Source organism: Opisthocomus hoazin, chromosome 1 (genome assembly GCF_030867145.1).
Source record: "Opisthocomus hoazin isolate bOpiHoa1 chromosome 1, bOpiHoa1.hap1, whole genome shotgun sequence".
NCBI classification, from domain to species: domain Eukaryota; kingdom Metazoa; phylum Chordata; class Aves; order Opisthocomiformes; family Opisthocomidae; genus Opisthocomus; species Opisthocomus hoazin.
The window spans coordinates 106,576,427-106,595,073 of NC_134414.1; the positions used below are offsets into that span (position 1 = coordinate 106,576,427).

The following is an 18,647-nucleotide window of genomic DNA, read 5'->3' on the forward strand; positions in this document are numbered from 1 at the left end:
ATGGAAAATCAGAAGCTAGACTATTACATATTCAAGACAGTATGAACCTAGGATTTCTATTCAGACTTTTTCTCTAAAATATATTGAGTAATCTTAGTTTTCTCTTAAGTTTCTGCATGGTAGCTGAACTCTTGAAACAATTTGAATTGTTTTTGTCATTTTCTGCTTGGGTTACGCAGCTCTTCCTTTTTGTACACTCCTGTCTACAAAAGGTAAGAGAAAAAGCCAGTGGTTTATTCCTATACAGTATAGCTAAAATTAGGCAAGCACTGATTTTTTTTGCACTGTCTTGTATGAACAGTTTGATAGTTCATACCTACTGCTCCTCCAAGGCATATTTGAAAGTTTTATGTTAAAGGTTAAATGCGGCACTTACCGAATTTCTCAAATTAAACCTAAACTCCATTTTGTGTTATGCTTACTAAAGCCCTGGAGACCTAAGTGCCTTTTGTAAAAGGGATTTTCTGTTTTTCTAGAAATTTTATTCAACATCTTAAAAGTTTTGGAGTTCCCCTGTAGTAGTTGCTGACGTAACTGTACCCGCTAATAATTAAATATTCCCTGTGCTATAGTAGACTGGCAAAACCTGTATGCATAACAGAGGAAGCAGAAATAGCTCAATTGTACCTTTTTTTATATGCACAGCTTCATTAATTTCAGAGGGAGTTGCACCACTTAATTAACACCAGAATTTAAACAGGAATCTGGATCCAGTTTCTTCTTGATCAAACCACCACCCTCCTAGAAACAGCAAGCTTTCAAGTTACTCATTTTAATTTCCATTTCCCTGTATAGATTTTGCACCAAGAAGTATATGCAGTCCCAAATAAACTGAATTCTAATCAGCTTTTGAAAAATGGCCCTCTTAGATCACAAATCAAAACAGGGGTTCAGCCACATGCTTGAGTATAACCAGTATAATTACACCACTATAATTTTAACTCCACATTTAGCATTTCTACCATGAAATAAGTATCCATGCTGAGAGTTACTGATGTATAACTAATATGATTTTACTGATGTGGTATACTGGTTTTAGTATTTTTCCCACTTGACAGATCCACGGGAGCGGTAGGTTTGTTCTCTTACTGCAGCATGGAGGATTGTTACATTGTGGCTCTAGTCGAATCTCTGAACAATTGTCCTTTTCCATTTTTAGAGCCCACACTTGTAAGAAGCTGAAGCATCACAGCCACCAGTCGGCCCTTGTCTCGTTATCTTCATTTTTGTAATCTCAAACTCTGCTGGGCTGATTGCTGCCTTCTTGGTACCAAGAAGTAATTAGCATACTTGGGAGATTTACAGGATATTATCCATTTTGTTCTATCCTGTTTCTCAGACATGGTTTTCATCTCTTTTGTTGAGGAAGAAGGTAAGCATCCGGATAATTGTTTGCAGGCTTCCATTAAAGTTGTCAGCACGTTTGTGGAGTTAGAGCAGACAGTTAAGCAAGTCATGTCTGCAGTGCGGCAGAGCACGGTGGTTTTTGTCCGCTCACATTCAGAACGGTTCCTGGATGGAGCCTTAAGCCTGCTTTTGTCTTCCCTTGCGGATAAAAACCCAAGCATGCCCTGGGAAACACTCTTCCTGGGGAGTTTTTTCATACAGAAGTTAGTAGAAGGCTGACCAGCTGCTCTGTGCCACTGTAGAAGGGCAGCACCCTCTCGGACTTGTGGGCCGTTGCCAGAGTACCTGCCTCGGCAGGTGCACGGGGATCCCAGGTATTCCGCGCTTCTCCAGCGCTGAAAGCACTTTGTGGTCGTTGAAGTCAGTGCATTCATTTGGGATGCTTTCCAGACCACTCTTCTGCCAGAGCAACTCAGCTGTGCCAAGCGAGGTAGATACAACTGCGCGTCTGAGGCTGTGCATCATACTAGAGTGACAGCAGCTTTCCGGAAGTCCCTTTATACTTACACTTACCATACACTGCCTCTATTTGTAGCAGCCTATAACTGCAACTCAGACCTTTAGGCATCATGTCTCTGTTAATTCTTGCCAAGCAGCTCTGCTTTCCCACTAATGCACGGGGCGCGGCTTGGGCAGATTGAGGGAAAACCTGGAGAGAAAAGCCCCATCACCTGGCAGCCTGCTCAGACTTCAGCACCCAACCATCCAAGTCGGAACAGGAAGGCTGCTCTAGCAGGTATTGGTCTTTGTTTAAAACATATCATGGCTATTCATAGTTACAGTACACTAGAGCGATCTTTTCCCTATCAAACGTGGTGCTGCAGTGAGGAACGTTCCCTCCTCACCTTTACATAGTGCAGTCAAAGGTCAGATGGTGCTCAATGGGGAAAGATGTTTGCCGAAAAGGTGTTTCACTCACAAACATGCCTTTCTGTACCAAGACCTTAATAGGTAGAGCTGCTCCTTGTTCTGTCGTTGCCCCTATTTCAGTAAAAATGAAAGAAAGGCATCTTGGAACCAGGTTAAAGCAAATAAAGACAGGTCCTTAACATTGATCTTTATGCAAAAGGTACGCAGGCCTTATCAGCAGAGTTTTGCATTCTGCCTGTGAAAAAACTCCAGTTTTAGGACACAGCTGAAGCACTCTTCATGCATGCTTTGTCCTGCATAATTTTTCTTGAGCTTTCTGATCAACACTAATCTCAGAAGAGTGTACTCTGACAGTTGCTGTATGTTTTGAAAAGACAATATGCCAAAACCTGAATGTTGACAGGTAGCCCATGATATTTCAGTGTTTCCTAATCCTTTGTACAAGAGGGCCTTCAGAGGAGAGGAGCTCTGAGTTTTGCTGGAGACCAACGAGCAGAGCCGCTGTACTGCTGAGGTCACGCACTCCTGTGTCACAAAGGGATGCTGATATTCCTTCGTGTCAAACAAGGCAAAGATACAACAGCTTGTAAAACTGTCCATGTCCATGAAAAAGACATTTTTTAGATTAGCTCAATATCTGTGCTGTGTCTTGGTCTGAGCCCTGATTGCAAATCATCTGAGGCATGGACTGATGTTGTAATTGCTATGTTCGCTATTGTTCGCCCTCCAACAACAACAGTAAGGCAACGTGATCTTCAGGGCCTCTAGTGGAATACACTTTTCAAAGCAGAAGTCATATATTTCTTCCAGTAGTCATAGGCTAAACCTAGGGAGTTGGTTTGGCAGAGGAAGATAGAGCAAAGTTTTTTCACAGATTTTCGTAGTATTCTTCATGATTTCCTGAGTTTTGGAATGAGTAGTGGCACTAAGCTTCACACTGATACTACAGACTGTCCAACAGCGTAACTTAGAAGAAGTGGGTACAGTGGTACCCGCAGTAGTAATGTTTCCATTCAAGTGTACAAAGGAAACTCCCCTCACTAAGAGGACGGTTGCCTTCTGTGAAGAGAGTTTCTTTTCTGATGACTAGGCCAGCTGGAAAAAAGTGGAGGAAGCTTCAAAACCAGATTCTGAGGCAGCAGCATCTGATTTGCAGGCAGTTTTATCTGCTACGTGCTTTTCCAGAGCTTTGATGGCTTGGCATGATCATCTTAAAATCTCTGATCTCTCCAAAAGAAGCTATTTTCCATAGAGAAAAATGTCTCTGGCCTACGGCATTTTTGGCAGATGCCTCTATGGATGTGATGTGGAATAGCCCTTGCATCCAACCCGGTTGCCAGATGTCATATTTGGCATTGCCTTTGGATTGAAGATAATGATGCTAAGCAGATCCTCTCTGCTTTGAAGCTGACTGGCTGTCAGTTTTTCAGTGAACCGCTGGAAAAAGCAGCGGCTGACAATGTAAGGAAGATCAGATGCCCCTTTCAATTCAAAGCCATAAGTCACTTCCAAAGGTTCAGATTTCTTTTCTGCCACCAGCCTCAGCAAAAGTACAACAGAGCTAATTCTGCCTCAGGAGGAAACAAACTCTGGAACAATTAGATATAAATCCTCTGCCATGGAGGCTCCATTTTTCTTTCCCCTCTTACAACACTGTATATGAAGACAAGCAATGATCTCTGACCAGGCCGGGGTTTGACCATAATCTTTTTTTCCTTCCTCAATAGTAAAATTGTAAGTGCTTTTGTGGAGAATTAATTGTAACAAGTCAGTTTTCATCCAATGCCCAGTAGCTAAACATCCATTAGAGTACATCTGTGCTTGAAAGAGAGCCCATATATTCCAAGTTAAGCAACAAAATCTTAAGTAGAAGTACAATCTGGTATCTTGTACAATCTGTGGTACAACCGCTATCACAGTTCCATTTTCCTGTGCGTGAGGAAATGGTGAAGGTAGGCATGCATGAGGAAATTGAAAAATGCGAGCAGTTCCTTGCAGTTTTTTGTTGGGATTTTTTTTCACATATTTAACAGTATTCCTGTGGAATCCTTCTGACTTCATATATTTAGCAGGAGCTATCTGCTCGTATCAACCGACCGATGGTAAATTGCTTGTCTGCTGCTATGCTCACTGGGCTTTTCTGGCAAACGCTATGGCCACGATCAATTTTACAGCCTGTTCAGAGAACAGGCTGTTCTTTCCACATCCATTCTCGGTGTCTGATGGCACCCTTTGACCAGCAAAGGGTGGATCTACTTTCTCGGTCAGTCTCACGGTATCTGTTAGTCTGGAAGCAGAGAAGAAAAGCTGGGCTGATTTCTGTACACCTACAGTAGCTCTGTTCTTGCAGACTTACTGGGGATCTGCAGGATTTACTTCAATCCTTATACTTCTCCTCAAAACATGTAGCTTTTTTTCTTTTACACAAAGATACAGCCTCTTTAGAAAGGGCACAACCATTTCTTATTTTTGGTCTAGAGCTACTGCTTTTCACACCCAGTCCACAACAGCAAGAAAAGGAAGCCAGCACATTAGATGAGCACGAGCTCAGAAAAAGCATTTAGCCTGCACTAGGCTGTAAGAAGAGTTTCATTCTTGCTCGTTTTCAACCTAAACACAGAACAGTAAAATAAAATGCCACGGTCAGTCAGCTATGTGAGGTCAAATGGTCCTGTGAAGGACAAAACCCTGGGCAAAAGTTATTTGTTCCTCTGTGGGAAACATTCAATGTCTGATACCGTCTTCTGTCTGATGTAGCTCAGCTTTTAACATTTGCAGATATTCCCTTCAGATCTAGGATAGCTAATGTCATGTCCCTAAGTGAATAAATGCTTCTTTCTGGTACTCAAGACTCTCTAGCCTATCTTTTCTAGCTTTTTTATTTTGAATTTCCACTACTGCTTCCTCTGTCCCATCCTTAATGAAGCTAGAAGAAAGGAGTGTTTCCATCTAAATTTATAACAGCATATCAACCAGTCAGTCCTCATAAGTGATTTTTAACTCATCAAAATGGTGTATGGAGATAGATGTAATGTATATGAGAACCAAGGATAAGAGTGTATGTTGAGCTTGTTTACATTTATATTAGTTACTGTATAGCTTTGCAAGGTTATTTTTTATAGGATCGGTTGCCACCTCAGAGAAGTCAATGTCTTCAGTGCTTCCTTCAAAGTATTTGAGCTGACCATCTGTACAGAGACATAACGCTGTTGATCAGGGAGGAGCACTGAAGACATTTTCAAATAAAGCAGAAGACTGCATTTCATTTACTGTAGTAACTTCAGAATGGCTTCATACTCAGAAAGGACAACCTTCAATTTTTATGGAAATAGATCACATTTATTTTGATTTCTTTATGTGAACTGAAGTACATTTGTTTCTTTCTGACTTCAGCTGTGACTTACCTGAGCAATTCCACTAAATTACTTGGATAGTGCAAAACATGAAGGTAAACTGTGCCAATATTAAAGGGAGTGGTGTCTCTGTCCTATTCTAAAAGTGATTCTGGTGAATGCATTTTTCCAACTCATGCTTTGGTAATATTCCTAATCACATTCTGATGGTAATGAGAAGAGGGATGAACATTTAAGTACTATAAACATAGCAGTTGTTACACTTCACTGTTTCTGATTTTCTGTGTTTCCTAAACGCTTGGGGGTACTGGTGGATGAAAAGCTGGACATGACTCGGCAATGTGCACTCGCAGCCCAGGTGGCCAACTGTATCCTGGGCTGAATGAAAAGCAGCGTGAGCAGCAGGTTGAGGGAGGTGATTCTGCCCCTCTACTCTGCTCTGGTGAGACCCCTCCTGGAGTCCTGCATCCAGCTCTGGAGCCCTCAGCACAGGAGAGACATGGACCTGCTGGAGCGGGTCCAGGGGAGGCCACAAAAATGATCAGAGGGCTGGAGCACCGCTCCTATGAGGAAAGGCAGAGAGAGTTGGGGTTGTTCAACCTGGAGAAGAGAAGGCTTCAGGGAGACCTTCTAGCAGCCTTTCAGTACTTAAAGTGGGCTTATGAGAAAAATGGGGACAAACTTTTTAGTAAGGGCGGTTGTGATAGAACAAGGGGTAATGGTTTTAAAGAGGGTAAAAAAGGGTACTACTAAAATAAGGTAGATTTAGACTGCATATAAGGAAGAAATTTTTTACAATGAAGGTGGTGAGACACTGGAACAGGTTGTCCAGAGAGATGGCAGATCCCCCATTCCTGGAAACATTCCAGGCCGGGTTGGACAGGGCTCTGAGCAGCCTGGTCTGGTTGAAGATGTCCCTGCTCACTGCAGAGGGCCTGGGCTAGATGACCTCTAAAGGTCCCTTCCAACCCGAAGCATTCTATAACTCTATAATTTCTGTTTTCAAACTACAGTCACAAATCTTTCCCAGACACCCCACAGGTTTGCTTTCCTTTTTTCCTTTTTTTGAAGTGACACTCACCTTCATAACTCTGTGCAAGATTATGTCGGATGATGTTCACTGGCTGATCAGGAAGATTTTTGGATGGTGACTGGCTGTTGGGTACCAAGGAGTTGGCATAATGCCACTGGCATTCTCCGTTTGTCTGCAGTGTACTCAAGAAAAATCGAGCCACTTCACAAGGTGCTCCTTGAGACTGCCCAAACTTTGAAGGCAGCATTTGCTTTTTGCTACTGAAGACATGCGAATCTACAGGAAAGTGTCCATAATGGTAGGAGAAAGGCAAGCTATATGACGGGGCATATAAAAGTTCACTGTTTTCTGAATGAAAGTTTTGTTCTTGAATGGTGGCAGCGTTCACTGCAGGGCTGGATCGCCAGTTTCCCACCTGGCTGCATTCCAGTTTGTCTGTTTGGAATGAGCTGTATTGCTGGAGGAAAGAAAAAAAAGAAAAAGGGAGGGGAAGAGAATTAAATGACTAACTTTTGCATGAAACCGCGTAACATATCATACAGGCGTCCAAAGCCGGACCTCCTTGAACTGCGATCTCACTGGCTAAAGGGCCTGGCTTACCAGTGCATTTAAAGTTCCTTGTCTGCACGATAACTTTACCTTCACTTAACATGGGAACAAAAAGCTTCTTTGTGATCCTAATGTTAAGGGTTGATTTGATAATTTTGCCAGTTGTCCTAGTAAGTGTAGGCAGTTGTAAAATACTAGAGGGCAGAAGTTTGTTGCAAAGCACTGAAAGTCACTGACAAATGGAGTAGCAGACCATGAATATGATTTTGCATATGTTGGCATGTCAAGCTTTAGACATATGTCAAGCTGTTTTAAGGTGATAGTAGTCCCTTCCAGCAATATTCACTGCAAGGTCTCAGAATGTCTCATGGTGACTGTCCGTCTCACCGACCCGGTTTTATGGACAATCTCCATAGTCTCCTTTCACGTCTGGTTCTAGCTCACCCAGTGACAGTGAGATATATTCCAAATCCTACTCCAGTGCTCTGTTTGCTAGGATTAGTTCTTAAGATGCATTCTCCAGCAGAAGGAAACTGCTAATACCTATGTGCCACTAAGAACTACATGTATCAACAGTGAATGAGATGCATTCTGCACCAGCACAAATTTTCACAGTACAGCTATTCTTAGTACATGTTTTTCTTCTTTTTACCAAGAAAACACATTGTTTTTGAAGTACTTTACATGCTCCAAATCCAAAAGTTTTTGTGTTTGCATCACTCGCCAGAGTTGGTTTGTACTACTTGTGCTGCACACCCCAGGAACAGAAGGGTCTAACTGTATTCTGGCCTGCAAGGAGTTCCAGCGGCTGAGCACACTATAGTCAGTTTTTCAGTATGTTCAGTTCTGGATGATCTCTATCCTGTCCCAAGCACTCTACCACAACAGCTGATAAGTAAATATTGCACAAAATGTTACCTGTTGTGGGTAAGGCGTTGTTCTGAGTTTTGCCTTCATTTTATTACTTTTGGGTTTTACTATTTTCCTTGTTTCCTGTGAGGTAGACACTGAGTTTCTGCATGAAAACTGTGACTTAGAAATGGTAACCTGGTCCAGTGACAACTGAAGTTCCTTATACTCAATATCTCTGCAAAAGAACAGTCCAATAAATTACATACTCAAACATATCACACAAATCCACAATGGCTCCTTTGAAGATACATATTAGCTTTCACAGTTTCACACTCACTATTTTCATTCTTCCAAGATTTTCACTGTCTGCAGTGCAAGGCTGGGGGTGTCAGCAGACAGTGAATTTTATGGTCTGACCCTGTCCCCACGCAAGTCTATCAATCACAAACATTCCACCGGGAACCGCTTTAACTTCTTTGTGCTAAATGTCCCCACTGTCTCAACCTAAGCTGTGCTAACTTCTTCTCAGCCATCCGTGGCACCCTGCAGTTTGGAATCACAGCCATGTTGGATGATAGAAAGACACGGATCAATTCATCTGTCTCCTCCTCAATCAGGAATTGGTCTCTGCCCTGGCTCTCGCAATTAGCCCCGAGGAAAGGAAAAGGAGTGATGTTCCTCTCCTGCCAGCACAATGTGCTTGTACCTAGACCACAGGAGCTGCAATGTTGTTCTTCTGGCAGTCTCTAGACTTTCATTTCTGCTCTGTTGTGTTCAGTTTTATCTGGCCCACAGACAGGACAGGGTTTTGTACAGAAGAGGCTAAAAAACAAATCAAGAACAGATTGTGGATCATATTTTGAAACATTAATTGATACAGTTCTGATGATTAAATCATCAGATTAAAGGGGATTAAAACTCCCCTGGTTTTGTCAGTAGCAACAGTGGAGCTTATTTTTGAAAGGAGATCTAGAAAAAACCCTACTTCTTTCTTCAATTCCTATTCAGAACTCATTTCCATCACTTTTTGATGGTGAATAACCCGGAAGCAAATTCAACTCAATATGTTTTTATTTCCCTAGCACAGTGTCTTCCTTTTTACTCAAATGACTTGCCCCAAGTCGTGGGACTCAAACAGGTTGCAGGGCTGAGTCTTTCCCTCGCGCTGCTGCCTCTCACATCTGTATGGGAATGAGGGCAGCATTAGCCAGTGTGTCCAGGGCTGAGTACCTACTTCAAGTAGTTTAAGAAAACACTCTGTGATTTCTCAACAGCTACACTTCAACTCCCCAGGTATCACAGATATGTATCAGAGACAACAATTGTAATATGCAACCATACATCATCCTACCACACACATCATGCAAACGCTTCTTACTTTCCAGCTACATAAGAAATGGATCAGTCTAGACAAAAGGAGTGTATAGTTCCCTGCTTTTTTACACTATTCAACACAGTGGGTGCCTGCTATCCCTTTTTTCCTTTTTCCCCCACAGACAGTGTCTTCAGTCACAGTCTGTTTCAGCTTATTCTGTATAGATTTCTGTCTCTCTCAGGTTTATATCAAGATAAGAATTTTGCAACACCTTCATGACTGGAACCATATTTTGTAAACTGCAGGTCCAAATCACTGTACATTCACCAGCTGAGTGGCAGCTACTTGCCACTGTGAGAATGTCGTTTTGCCCTGAGTATCTGTGCCACCCAAGGCAAGTGAGGGAATCCTCAGTGACTCACCTGTCCCTGAAAGGAGTAATGCTTCCTACCATGTCTCTGCCTCCCAAATTGACACTGTGGCCTCTGCTGGTTAGCAGTAGCTTTCACTGTGTCTGAACAGCCCCAGCGCAGTTCTGATGCCAGTTACAGAACTGGGGTCCAGGTCTAACGCAAATGGCTACAGGTGGTACTACATTCCAGCATATGGTGTACTAGGTAGTCGTCAGGAATACTAGCTCTTTTTAGCTGAACGTAACTAAAAAAGGCAGGATATGAGGAGGGGAAAATGGCTGCAGCATGCAAACACAGAATAATACTGGAAGACAAGAGTAAAGCAAACTTAAAGGATTGAATTACTAGTGAATCAATTACTGACGACACACAAAATGAATCAAATACTTAGAACACGTAATGGTACAAAGTATTTTGACTTACGTAAGGACATAATTGACACTCACTATGCAGTGAGGCCGTGATGATCGGCTGTTATGCACAATAGTAGCGTAGCTCTGTACCCAAACCCAGCCTCCGTGCTTGGACAGTAGTCGATAGTACTTGGTTGTGACTTGGCCTTTCACCAACACTGTGAATATATTTTAAAAAAGCATTTCACATTGCTTGGACTTGTGACCACTTCCTGGAGAGATTTATGTGCAAGGCAGGGACTTTTCTCCCTTCTCCCCCTCCTTTAAACCTCCTCCTCCCACCAAAGTTTAAATAGCTCCCCTGCAAAGGTAGCTGTCCTGCCCCTTTACATAGTTTCACAAGGTCACATGTTTGTTTATAAATAGGCTATTGTGAACTATTAAGGTTTGTCTCCCTTCTTTTCCAGTTCACCCTGCTCTTTTATGCTTACATTCTGCATTAGAAACTGAAAAAGAAAAGTTCAAGGCAGCAAAAGTATTTGGAAGCAGACACAACTAGCTTGATTTTTTCCATTGTATTTGGAAGCACTTTTGTCATTCATAGCCTGATAGATTATTGTGTATTTTGCAATGTGTTTTATGCTGTGTTGCTTTTTCATCTGTAAGCTCTACATTTTGAAGGTTGAATTAAAAGGGTATTAAAATCCTATTTGGTTCTTAAGCACACAAATAAAGACAAGGCCGGAGAGGTGAATCAGTTATCTGATGGATTTCACTAGAAATGTGATCTTTTGTACACCAGTTTGGATTCTCTGTGAACAAAGATGTTTTGGCATAAGGCTATGCTGTAATAGCAGTAGTGCAGCATCTATAAAGATTTTATCAAGCCACAAATATTTCTGGTTCGGTGCCAGGCATTTATCTAATGGTTCACTATAACATAATGCCCAGCCTTTGAATGTGGTTCTTCTCTTGTGTGACCCTGGAGCATTCCTCTGGGAAACTCCATCTTCTTACTCTTCTATACAATCAGTTATTTATTTTAAAGGAAGAAATAAGGGATTGAGCTTGCTACACAAACTATGTCCAAAAAAACTAATCAATAGCAGCAATTCCTCTACATAATACATGATTAAGAAATGGAATTACTGCTTGCAAATGTAGGGCTTGTACTAGACTGAACTTTGTAGCAAAGTTCACTGTAATTTTGTTCTCTCATTGCACATGCTTGGTGCAGAAGCAGATACATAGTAAGGAAACTGAACAACTTTCTCTTTCAGCCAACTCTAGTACCGCAAACGATGACTTGAAATGAAAATGTATGTCCTTATAATTAGTATTCATAGAATGTTTTTCTGACAGGGAGGTCATCCAACGTTAAATTGGGAACTAAAGCGTGCATGATCTTTGGGATTTTGTTTACTGTTTGATAATTAACTATATGGCTATCAGTCATTGCTGGGGTTGGCTATTTTTTTGTTCAGTTGTTGTTTGGGGGAGTAGGGGTTTGTAATTTCGATAGTAATCAGAGACCACAGTAATGTGAATAATGTGAATAGCCCAATGTAAGACTGAAAGAACTAGAAGAGCAAGAGTTTTTGTTGTTGCTAAAAGGTCCTCTAAATCTGTAGCATATAGGTCATCACACTGGACTGCTTACTCTCCTATCCATCCTCACACGTCACAACTTATTTAAACTTTTCTTCAAATCCAATTAATCTCCCTGAGAAAATCAAGCTCTTACAAAATGGATCTAGACGGGTCTTTCTGGAAGTGTCAGCTCTCCTTCCATTATAGGACATGGTATCCATTTGTTCAGAAAGCAACAAGATAAACAACATCTTGCAGGACATTCGAAAGCCCATCCTTGCTGACACTAAGCCAGTATTATTTAGAGTTTGAAGCCTCTATTGAGAAAATTTTTGCCTCATACTTCCTGGTGTGCTTTTTCGTGCATACATTTCCACATAGAATACTCTATGGGGTGGGGGTGTGCATATGTACCGATATTTAAGAAAATCATGAGGAATATGTGTGTAAGTATGTAAACACACCTACAGAAAATAAAGATATGTGTACTCTTTAAGTGCAATATATCACTCCACGGTAAGGGTCTTGTAGCTGCTACTCAAAGATTCAGTGTAACAATGCCAAATAAGTCTGTTCTTGAAGTATTTGTTAATAAGCTGTATGCCATGGAATCTCTATGTTTCTCCGTGTTCTTTAACACAAATGGTCCAGTTCTAGGAAATGATGCTTACGTTTTGGCCTAGATCATGTGAAAGATATTTTTTGTAATATGGTCTAGGATTTTCAGAACTAAGTCTTCATGCTAGTTTAATGGTCAGGTTTTTCTGGAATTCAGAATTCCTTGCTGCTCAGTCTTCCAAACTAGAAATTAATGCTGTAACGGATATAACAAAGTTCTTCCGTGTCCTTTGGGACTAGTTTTGACTTTCTTTTTCTCACTGATTTTTTTTAAATTCCTGTTTTAGCTCTCCACTTAAGAGAGTATTTTAGAAGATGTGAAAACCACTGAGGACTACAGTGTTCAGATTTCCTTCCTAATTATATGGATAAACCAATATTTCTCCTGGGATGGAGGAGGACTCCATGTCTCCTGCATTTTTAGCAATCTGGGGAAAGTCTGGCCTTGGCCAGGAGACAGTAGCTGCACTTCCAATACAGTAAATGAGGTCAATTTCCATTTGGCTGTGTGTTAAATAACCCTGTCTGATGCTGAGTGGGAAACCTCAGAAATGGGAGTGAGGTAAATCCACTACCGAGACAATCTATGCAGGCTCAGACTTCTTGGTGGCCTCTGCTGCAATCAAACGAGGAGGATTCAGTGGCTTTAGCCTTGGCTCTTAGATGTGCCGTTTGTAACTGGGTGTTCCGCTGTTGTGGTTCCCTCCTGGTTTAGCAGGCAAGCTGAAAAAGGCACTGGGCTGGCTGGGCTGGTCCTTCTGGTCTGTCATAGATGGCTATTTTAAAAGGTACCATCAGGCTTATGGGCTTATGGCTGGGAGTTCCTAGTCTGCTGTTAAGGATATCATGAAGAGAAATGAACTTCTTGCTTCCTCACTTGTAGCAGTTACTGTTTCAGCTTCCCTGGCACAAACAACCTGGCATGTCATTGGCCCAGCCTTTGAGCAGTAAGGTCAGTGGATGGTGCCCTAGCAGACGCTACCGTTCCTCTGCCCTTTTAAAAATGAATGCAGCTCTGCCAGAAGGCTTGATTGCTGGGGGGTAAAAGTCCACTCAATGCCATGGACAGAGTGTAAACTGTGCTCTGCTATAAGACAGGTTTTATAAATACAGAGGTTGACTTCCAGGAAGCAGCAAAACAGTTTGGTGATGACATCAGCTGGGGTTGGGACTTGTCTTACCAAAGCACAGAGATGTGACTCTTGTAAAAATTTATGTGGGAAGAGCAATGATCTTACAATGTGTAGAATGCACAAAATCCTCCTCACGGAGAGACAATGGTACAAATGAAGTGATTTCTCTGAGGCCAGAAATATATTCTGTCTGCACTGGAACAGAGGAATATTTTGTCTATACTGGAACAGCTTCTCTATCCTATCTTTTAGAATGCAAGATCCTTAGGCAGGAACTCATTATTTGTGTGGCCACATTTCCCCAGTTGCAGAGGAAACACTGTGTATATTGATGGTACTATAGAAATAAATAACTCTAGTTCAAACGCCAGAAACTTTTTCATATAGCTGGAAGCTAATCAAATGTTTAAAACAGGAAACACTGTTTGCTGCCAGCACACCTTAGGCAAATATTCACATCTACGTTTTCCTCATAGTCTGATGCTCTTGTTATATGGCTTCTAACTTCTCCTCACTGTTTCCTTTGTTTTGTTCTCTGTGCTGCCTGACTTAAAGTTCAGTTGCTTTAGGTCTTCAGTTTGGGAAATTATTTTTCCTCTTTGAAAAAGCAATTTGTTACCCTATTTTAGGGATGCCTTTTTTTTCTTTTCTTTTTTTTTCTTAATATCCTTATTAGGTGCAAGATGTTTCTCTCCGGATATCTTCATCAGATGACACTTAATCATTGGATTGCTTTATAGAATGGTACGTCAAACCTGCCAACCTTTTACTGTTCGTGTTCCTAAGACATTTACTGATGGATGGTAGGGGAGTTATAACAGTGCTCCCCAGACGAAGTTTGTACACTTTACATCTGTTTTAATAATTCCTATTACTTGGTATTCTAACCATGATTCTGCACTGTTCCCACTGTTGCCCAAGCATTAGCCATTATTTTTTGTTTCTTGGCATTTATTTGCTTTGCAACTTCCATAAATTTCTATGCATATGTATCACATTTTTCTTCTGGTTTTAAACTGTACAATAATTTATCTTTGTAATTCAGATACAGTATTTAGAGAAATGCTTTTAGTTATTCTGCTTGGTTTAGGTTTTTTTTTCTTGTGGAATGAGGTGGGGGTGTAATTCAGGAAACATGATTTGTCTCTTAATTGAAAACTCCAGTCATACATAGATCAAACTGGCAGCCAAAGTACAAGTCTTTTACTGCGCACACAGAATTATCCATCACTCTGCTCCGAAACGGAAAACTGTTTTCCAGAGATGACTGTGGCTATAATGGTATCATCTATATACTGATTGACATAGCTATTTCAAATAGTCTTGTGAAAATAATGAGTGATATTTGGTACTGGTTAACAGCCACATCCAGATGCAGATGTTACCACTACAAAGAGGATGCCTCCAACAGGGGATATCATCTACCCTGGCCATTCTAGTTTTTAGTTTGCAATGGCCCAGAGTATTGAATGGTGTTTTGGTAAACATGAACTTGGTGTAAAGATCAGCTTCTGCTTTCCCAGGTGTAGCATACACTGCCATCAACAGCATTCGGCACTTGGAATATCAGCACTGACTTGCCAAATACAGTTACAACCTCCTTTCTATTCCAGATCCTCATGAACAGCACATGTTAAGGTGAAGAACTGGCTATTTTCTCCTTAAGGAAGCCTAAAAGAAGGATTTGACTCTGGCTGCTTTCAGCCTACAGGAGCAATCTGGAAAAAAAGTCACTGACATAGGTTTTTGGATGTCATCTTTGCATCGTATGGGCTGTGGCAGACCGAGCCAAATCAAGAGTTCAGCTATTCCCTCAATTTGCTTCTCAAGTTAATGTGCTACTGAAGGAACTACTTCCCAAATCCAGATGTTTGAAGATATGATTAGTGTCTCTGTTGGCAGATGGGGAATTATTAAATGTGTAATTTTTTTTTCCTGACACTCCATTCTCCAAACCTCATCCACATGCTATTAATGAACATTAATCTAAGGATTTTTTGGGTTTGTGTTGACTTCAAACATGGGATGATTATTACTGACATATTTCAGAGGAATGGGGAGCTGCTGCATAATTTTTCTCTTGGCAACAGAGGCTAGTAAAGTTCAGATTTTCCCTTCTCACTCACACTTGCTCTTTTGAATGTTGTCCTTCACAAGTTCACCACCCAGAATCAGCTCCAAATTTTCAAAAGAGCCTAGATCCTTTAAGTAGAAAGATAGAAGTGGCCAGATATGTTTTTTTTCAGAAGCCCAGCTTATTAAGTATCTAGCTTATTTGCAGAACTAATGGTTTCCTTGAGTGATAGCCAAGCACTATTGAAAATCTAACTCCAGTGAAGATCTGGAAAGCTTTCTCTACTTTCTAGCATCGTACCAGTTTTCTGCAAAATTTCTCACTCTACTTAATAAATTTCAGTCTAGCACTCTTTTTACTTACGCAGATGATGAGCATATCGTAAATGGAACACATCACAACCATGAACATGGTGGTAGAGGGTTTTTTCTATCAGATCTTGGGGCTCATATCCAGTTAATTCAGTCACCCTGGAAAAAGAAGATTCCATAATAAGCAAAATCTCTAGGAATATTCAGTTTCATTAACCTAACATTTGACTGTGTGAACAAATTATATGCCTAAAAACTGCAGGACAAAATGTTAGTTTTGGAAACAGAATACTCATCTTTACAAGAAAATAAACCCTCTCAACCCAGCCAAAGCAAGGTGCAGCTATTCCCTAACCAGGCAGGAAAAAGAGTTCTTTTACTTATTTCCACTTTTGGCTTTTGCCACTGCCATGCATAATCCTTTGCACAAAGATCCAGTTGAGGAGCCATTCGTGAAACAATCAAACTACTTTTGTGGACTGCTGACACATTTTAATTTCCTTTGCAAACATACAGGTGTAGCATGTATGTCAGTCCATAGAAGCTGTGATCACAGACTATAAGTAAATTCAGGCTAATGCCTAACAGAAGAAGGAAGCAGGAGCTTATTCCAGCTGGAAATGTGGAAAGACAAGGAGCTATGAAGATCACAAGCTAAGAAAAGGAAGGCTGAAGCTAGACTTCAGAAAGACATCCTCACATGGTGAGAAGTAGAATAATGGAACAAATCTGAAAGAGCAGCATCTCTGCAGATGTTGCAGAACCAGACTACACTGGTCAGACTTACACTGGGTCAGACCTGAAGACCCCAACTTCATGGTTCAAAATGGACTTTTGTTTATTTAGCACTGTTTCTTGAGAACAAAAATCCTTAAAGTACATTGTGAAACTCAGCCATGATGTGGCTTGTTTACCTAGTGTTGCTGGGGGTGTTTTATGCTGTCCTGGGCTTTCTTCACCTAAAAAGGCAGACCAGAGGTACCATAAAAAAGGCATGTCTTTGTAACAAACACCACAGTCCATTAGCAGGCAATCTGTAGAGTAAAATTTTTACTGCTGAGGATCTACTCTGCAGCAGCAGACGCATCTGCATATTTTCATTAGGAGACTTTTACTTGGGACTAGCTCTCGTCTAGACCTGTGGACTGAAAGCTTTATAATATTTGGAGTGCCTTAGACATGCTCTTGGAGGTTGTATTCCAATTCAGATTCATCCAGAGAGAATCCAGGTCACATGCCTAAGGCCTCTTCATGATAAGAACTGCAGTGCAATGAGTGGGGATGGTCAGGACATTCACTTCAAGAAGTACTTCTAGTCTGAACTTCAACATTGATGAGGATGCTGTGTATCAGAGAACAACGCTGTAGTATCTACAGAAATAAATACAAGGGTCTCAAGCAACGTGTGTCATTGGGGGTTGCGGATAATGTAAACTTTGATTTTTTTATTTTCTTTTGTAACTATTATGCATCTTCTTTACTCTTACCCTAACAGTAAGTAATCATGTGGACCCCACAGGGACTGAGCACTTTACATTCTACTTGAGAGAGCGCGTTGGGGGGTGGGATTCTTCTGATGGAAATCAGAAAAAAAAAACAAACCACAAAAACCCCAAAGCCCTTGCCTTCTGATTTATTATAAATACAGTATAAATAAATCCATAACCCTCCCATCTATGCCTTCATCTGGGAAACTCTTACATGCTTTTGCCTCAGTCAGAGACTTTCAAAGCAGAGTGAGCACACGTGCTCTCTTTCTGCAGGAGGGTACGTGAATACATGCTTGTGTTTCTCCTCTGCAGTATGCCCTGTCCCTCCTGACTTACAGTTCTGGGGGCCCAGATTCTCACTTGAGCCTATCAGCATGGTGAAATACTGATGAAAGATCCTGTTCAGGTTTCAGTACTCCTTCTGACTTCAGTGCATTTAAAACAAGGGTGCCAGTTTCATCCTGCTTGCTTAATCGGTGAGTACAGAAACAGCTAATCCAAAACTAAACAAAATGCCACGAACCTCAGCCAGGTGCTAGCTTTTCTGGAGGTACAGCCTCATTTTGAAGCAGGTCTTCCCAAGGGCAAAAAAAACACTAATAGCAGTTACGAGGACATCCAAACTTTTGAAAAATTTACATCTGGAAATAAGATCACCTGCTTGACTTGCTTAACACAAAACCAACCCCTTAACAAGCCACTGTAGGGAGCCTGGGCTCTGAAGATTGTTCTTTGCATGTGACAGGGCACACAGAAGGAAACAGAGCATGCCCCAATGATCAGTATCAACTGTCTAGAAAGACTTATTTAACTGCTCCTTCCTATGGCTTTAATACTGGTCTGTCTGCTGGACTGATACCTCTAAAGATCTAGCAGCACTTGTCCTTGTATGGATACCACAAGCAAGCCTGAAAAAAAAATTTTGTCTTACTCCTAATATGTCCCTGCTCTGAGCAAATATAATTTGGTCTGCTCAGCTGGGAAAGCAAAGAGCTTTGATAATGCTTAATACCCCTGACTGTCCTGTGTGTGGCAGACACCCATCTGCTCTTTGGTAAACACAGCTATGTAGTAGTACTGGTTCTATCCATGCTTCTGTCAACACCTCTGGTTATACTGTCTCCTTTGAAGATGCTTATGTCTAGAGGCAGTTCCTCTTAGGCACATCATCTCCTTTTTTCCACATGCAAAGACATGCTGCTGAATCCCTTGTGCTTCTTTGTAGCTGTTACATTAAGTAAAGCATGCCAAAAAAAAAAAAGGAAGTATTCCAGAAACAACTAAGT

At 41.2% G+C, this 18,647-nt stretch overlaps 1 protein-coding gene across 1 annotated transcript in view; it reads right to left on the bottom strand.

Moving 5' to 3' along the window:
- SIM2 (SIM bHLH transcription factor 2) overlaps positions 1–18,647 on the bottom strand; it is a 63,068-nt gene that overhangs the window by 5,213 nt on the left and 39,208 nt on the right. The window contains exons 7-10 of the mRNA XM_075432181.1: positions 15,924–16,030; positions 10,216–10,363; positions 8,131–8,299; positions 6,712–7,120 (exon numbers count right to left, since the gene is read on the bottom strand). Coding sequence (XP_075288296.1) covers positions 6,712–7,120; positions 8,131–8,299; positions 10,216–10,363; positions 15,924–16,030 — 833 coding nt within the window. The remainder of the gene's footprint in view (positions 1–6,711; positions 7,121–8,130; positions 8,300–10,215; positions 10,364–15,923; positions 16,031–18,647) is intronic.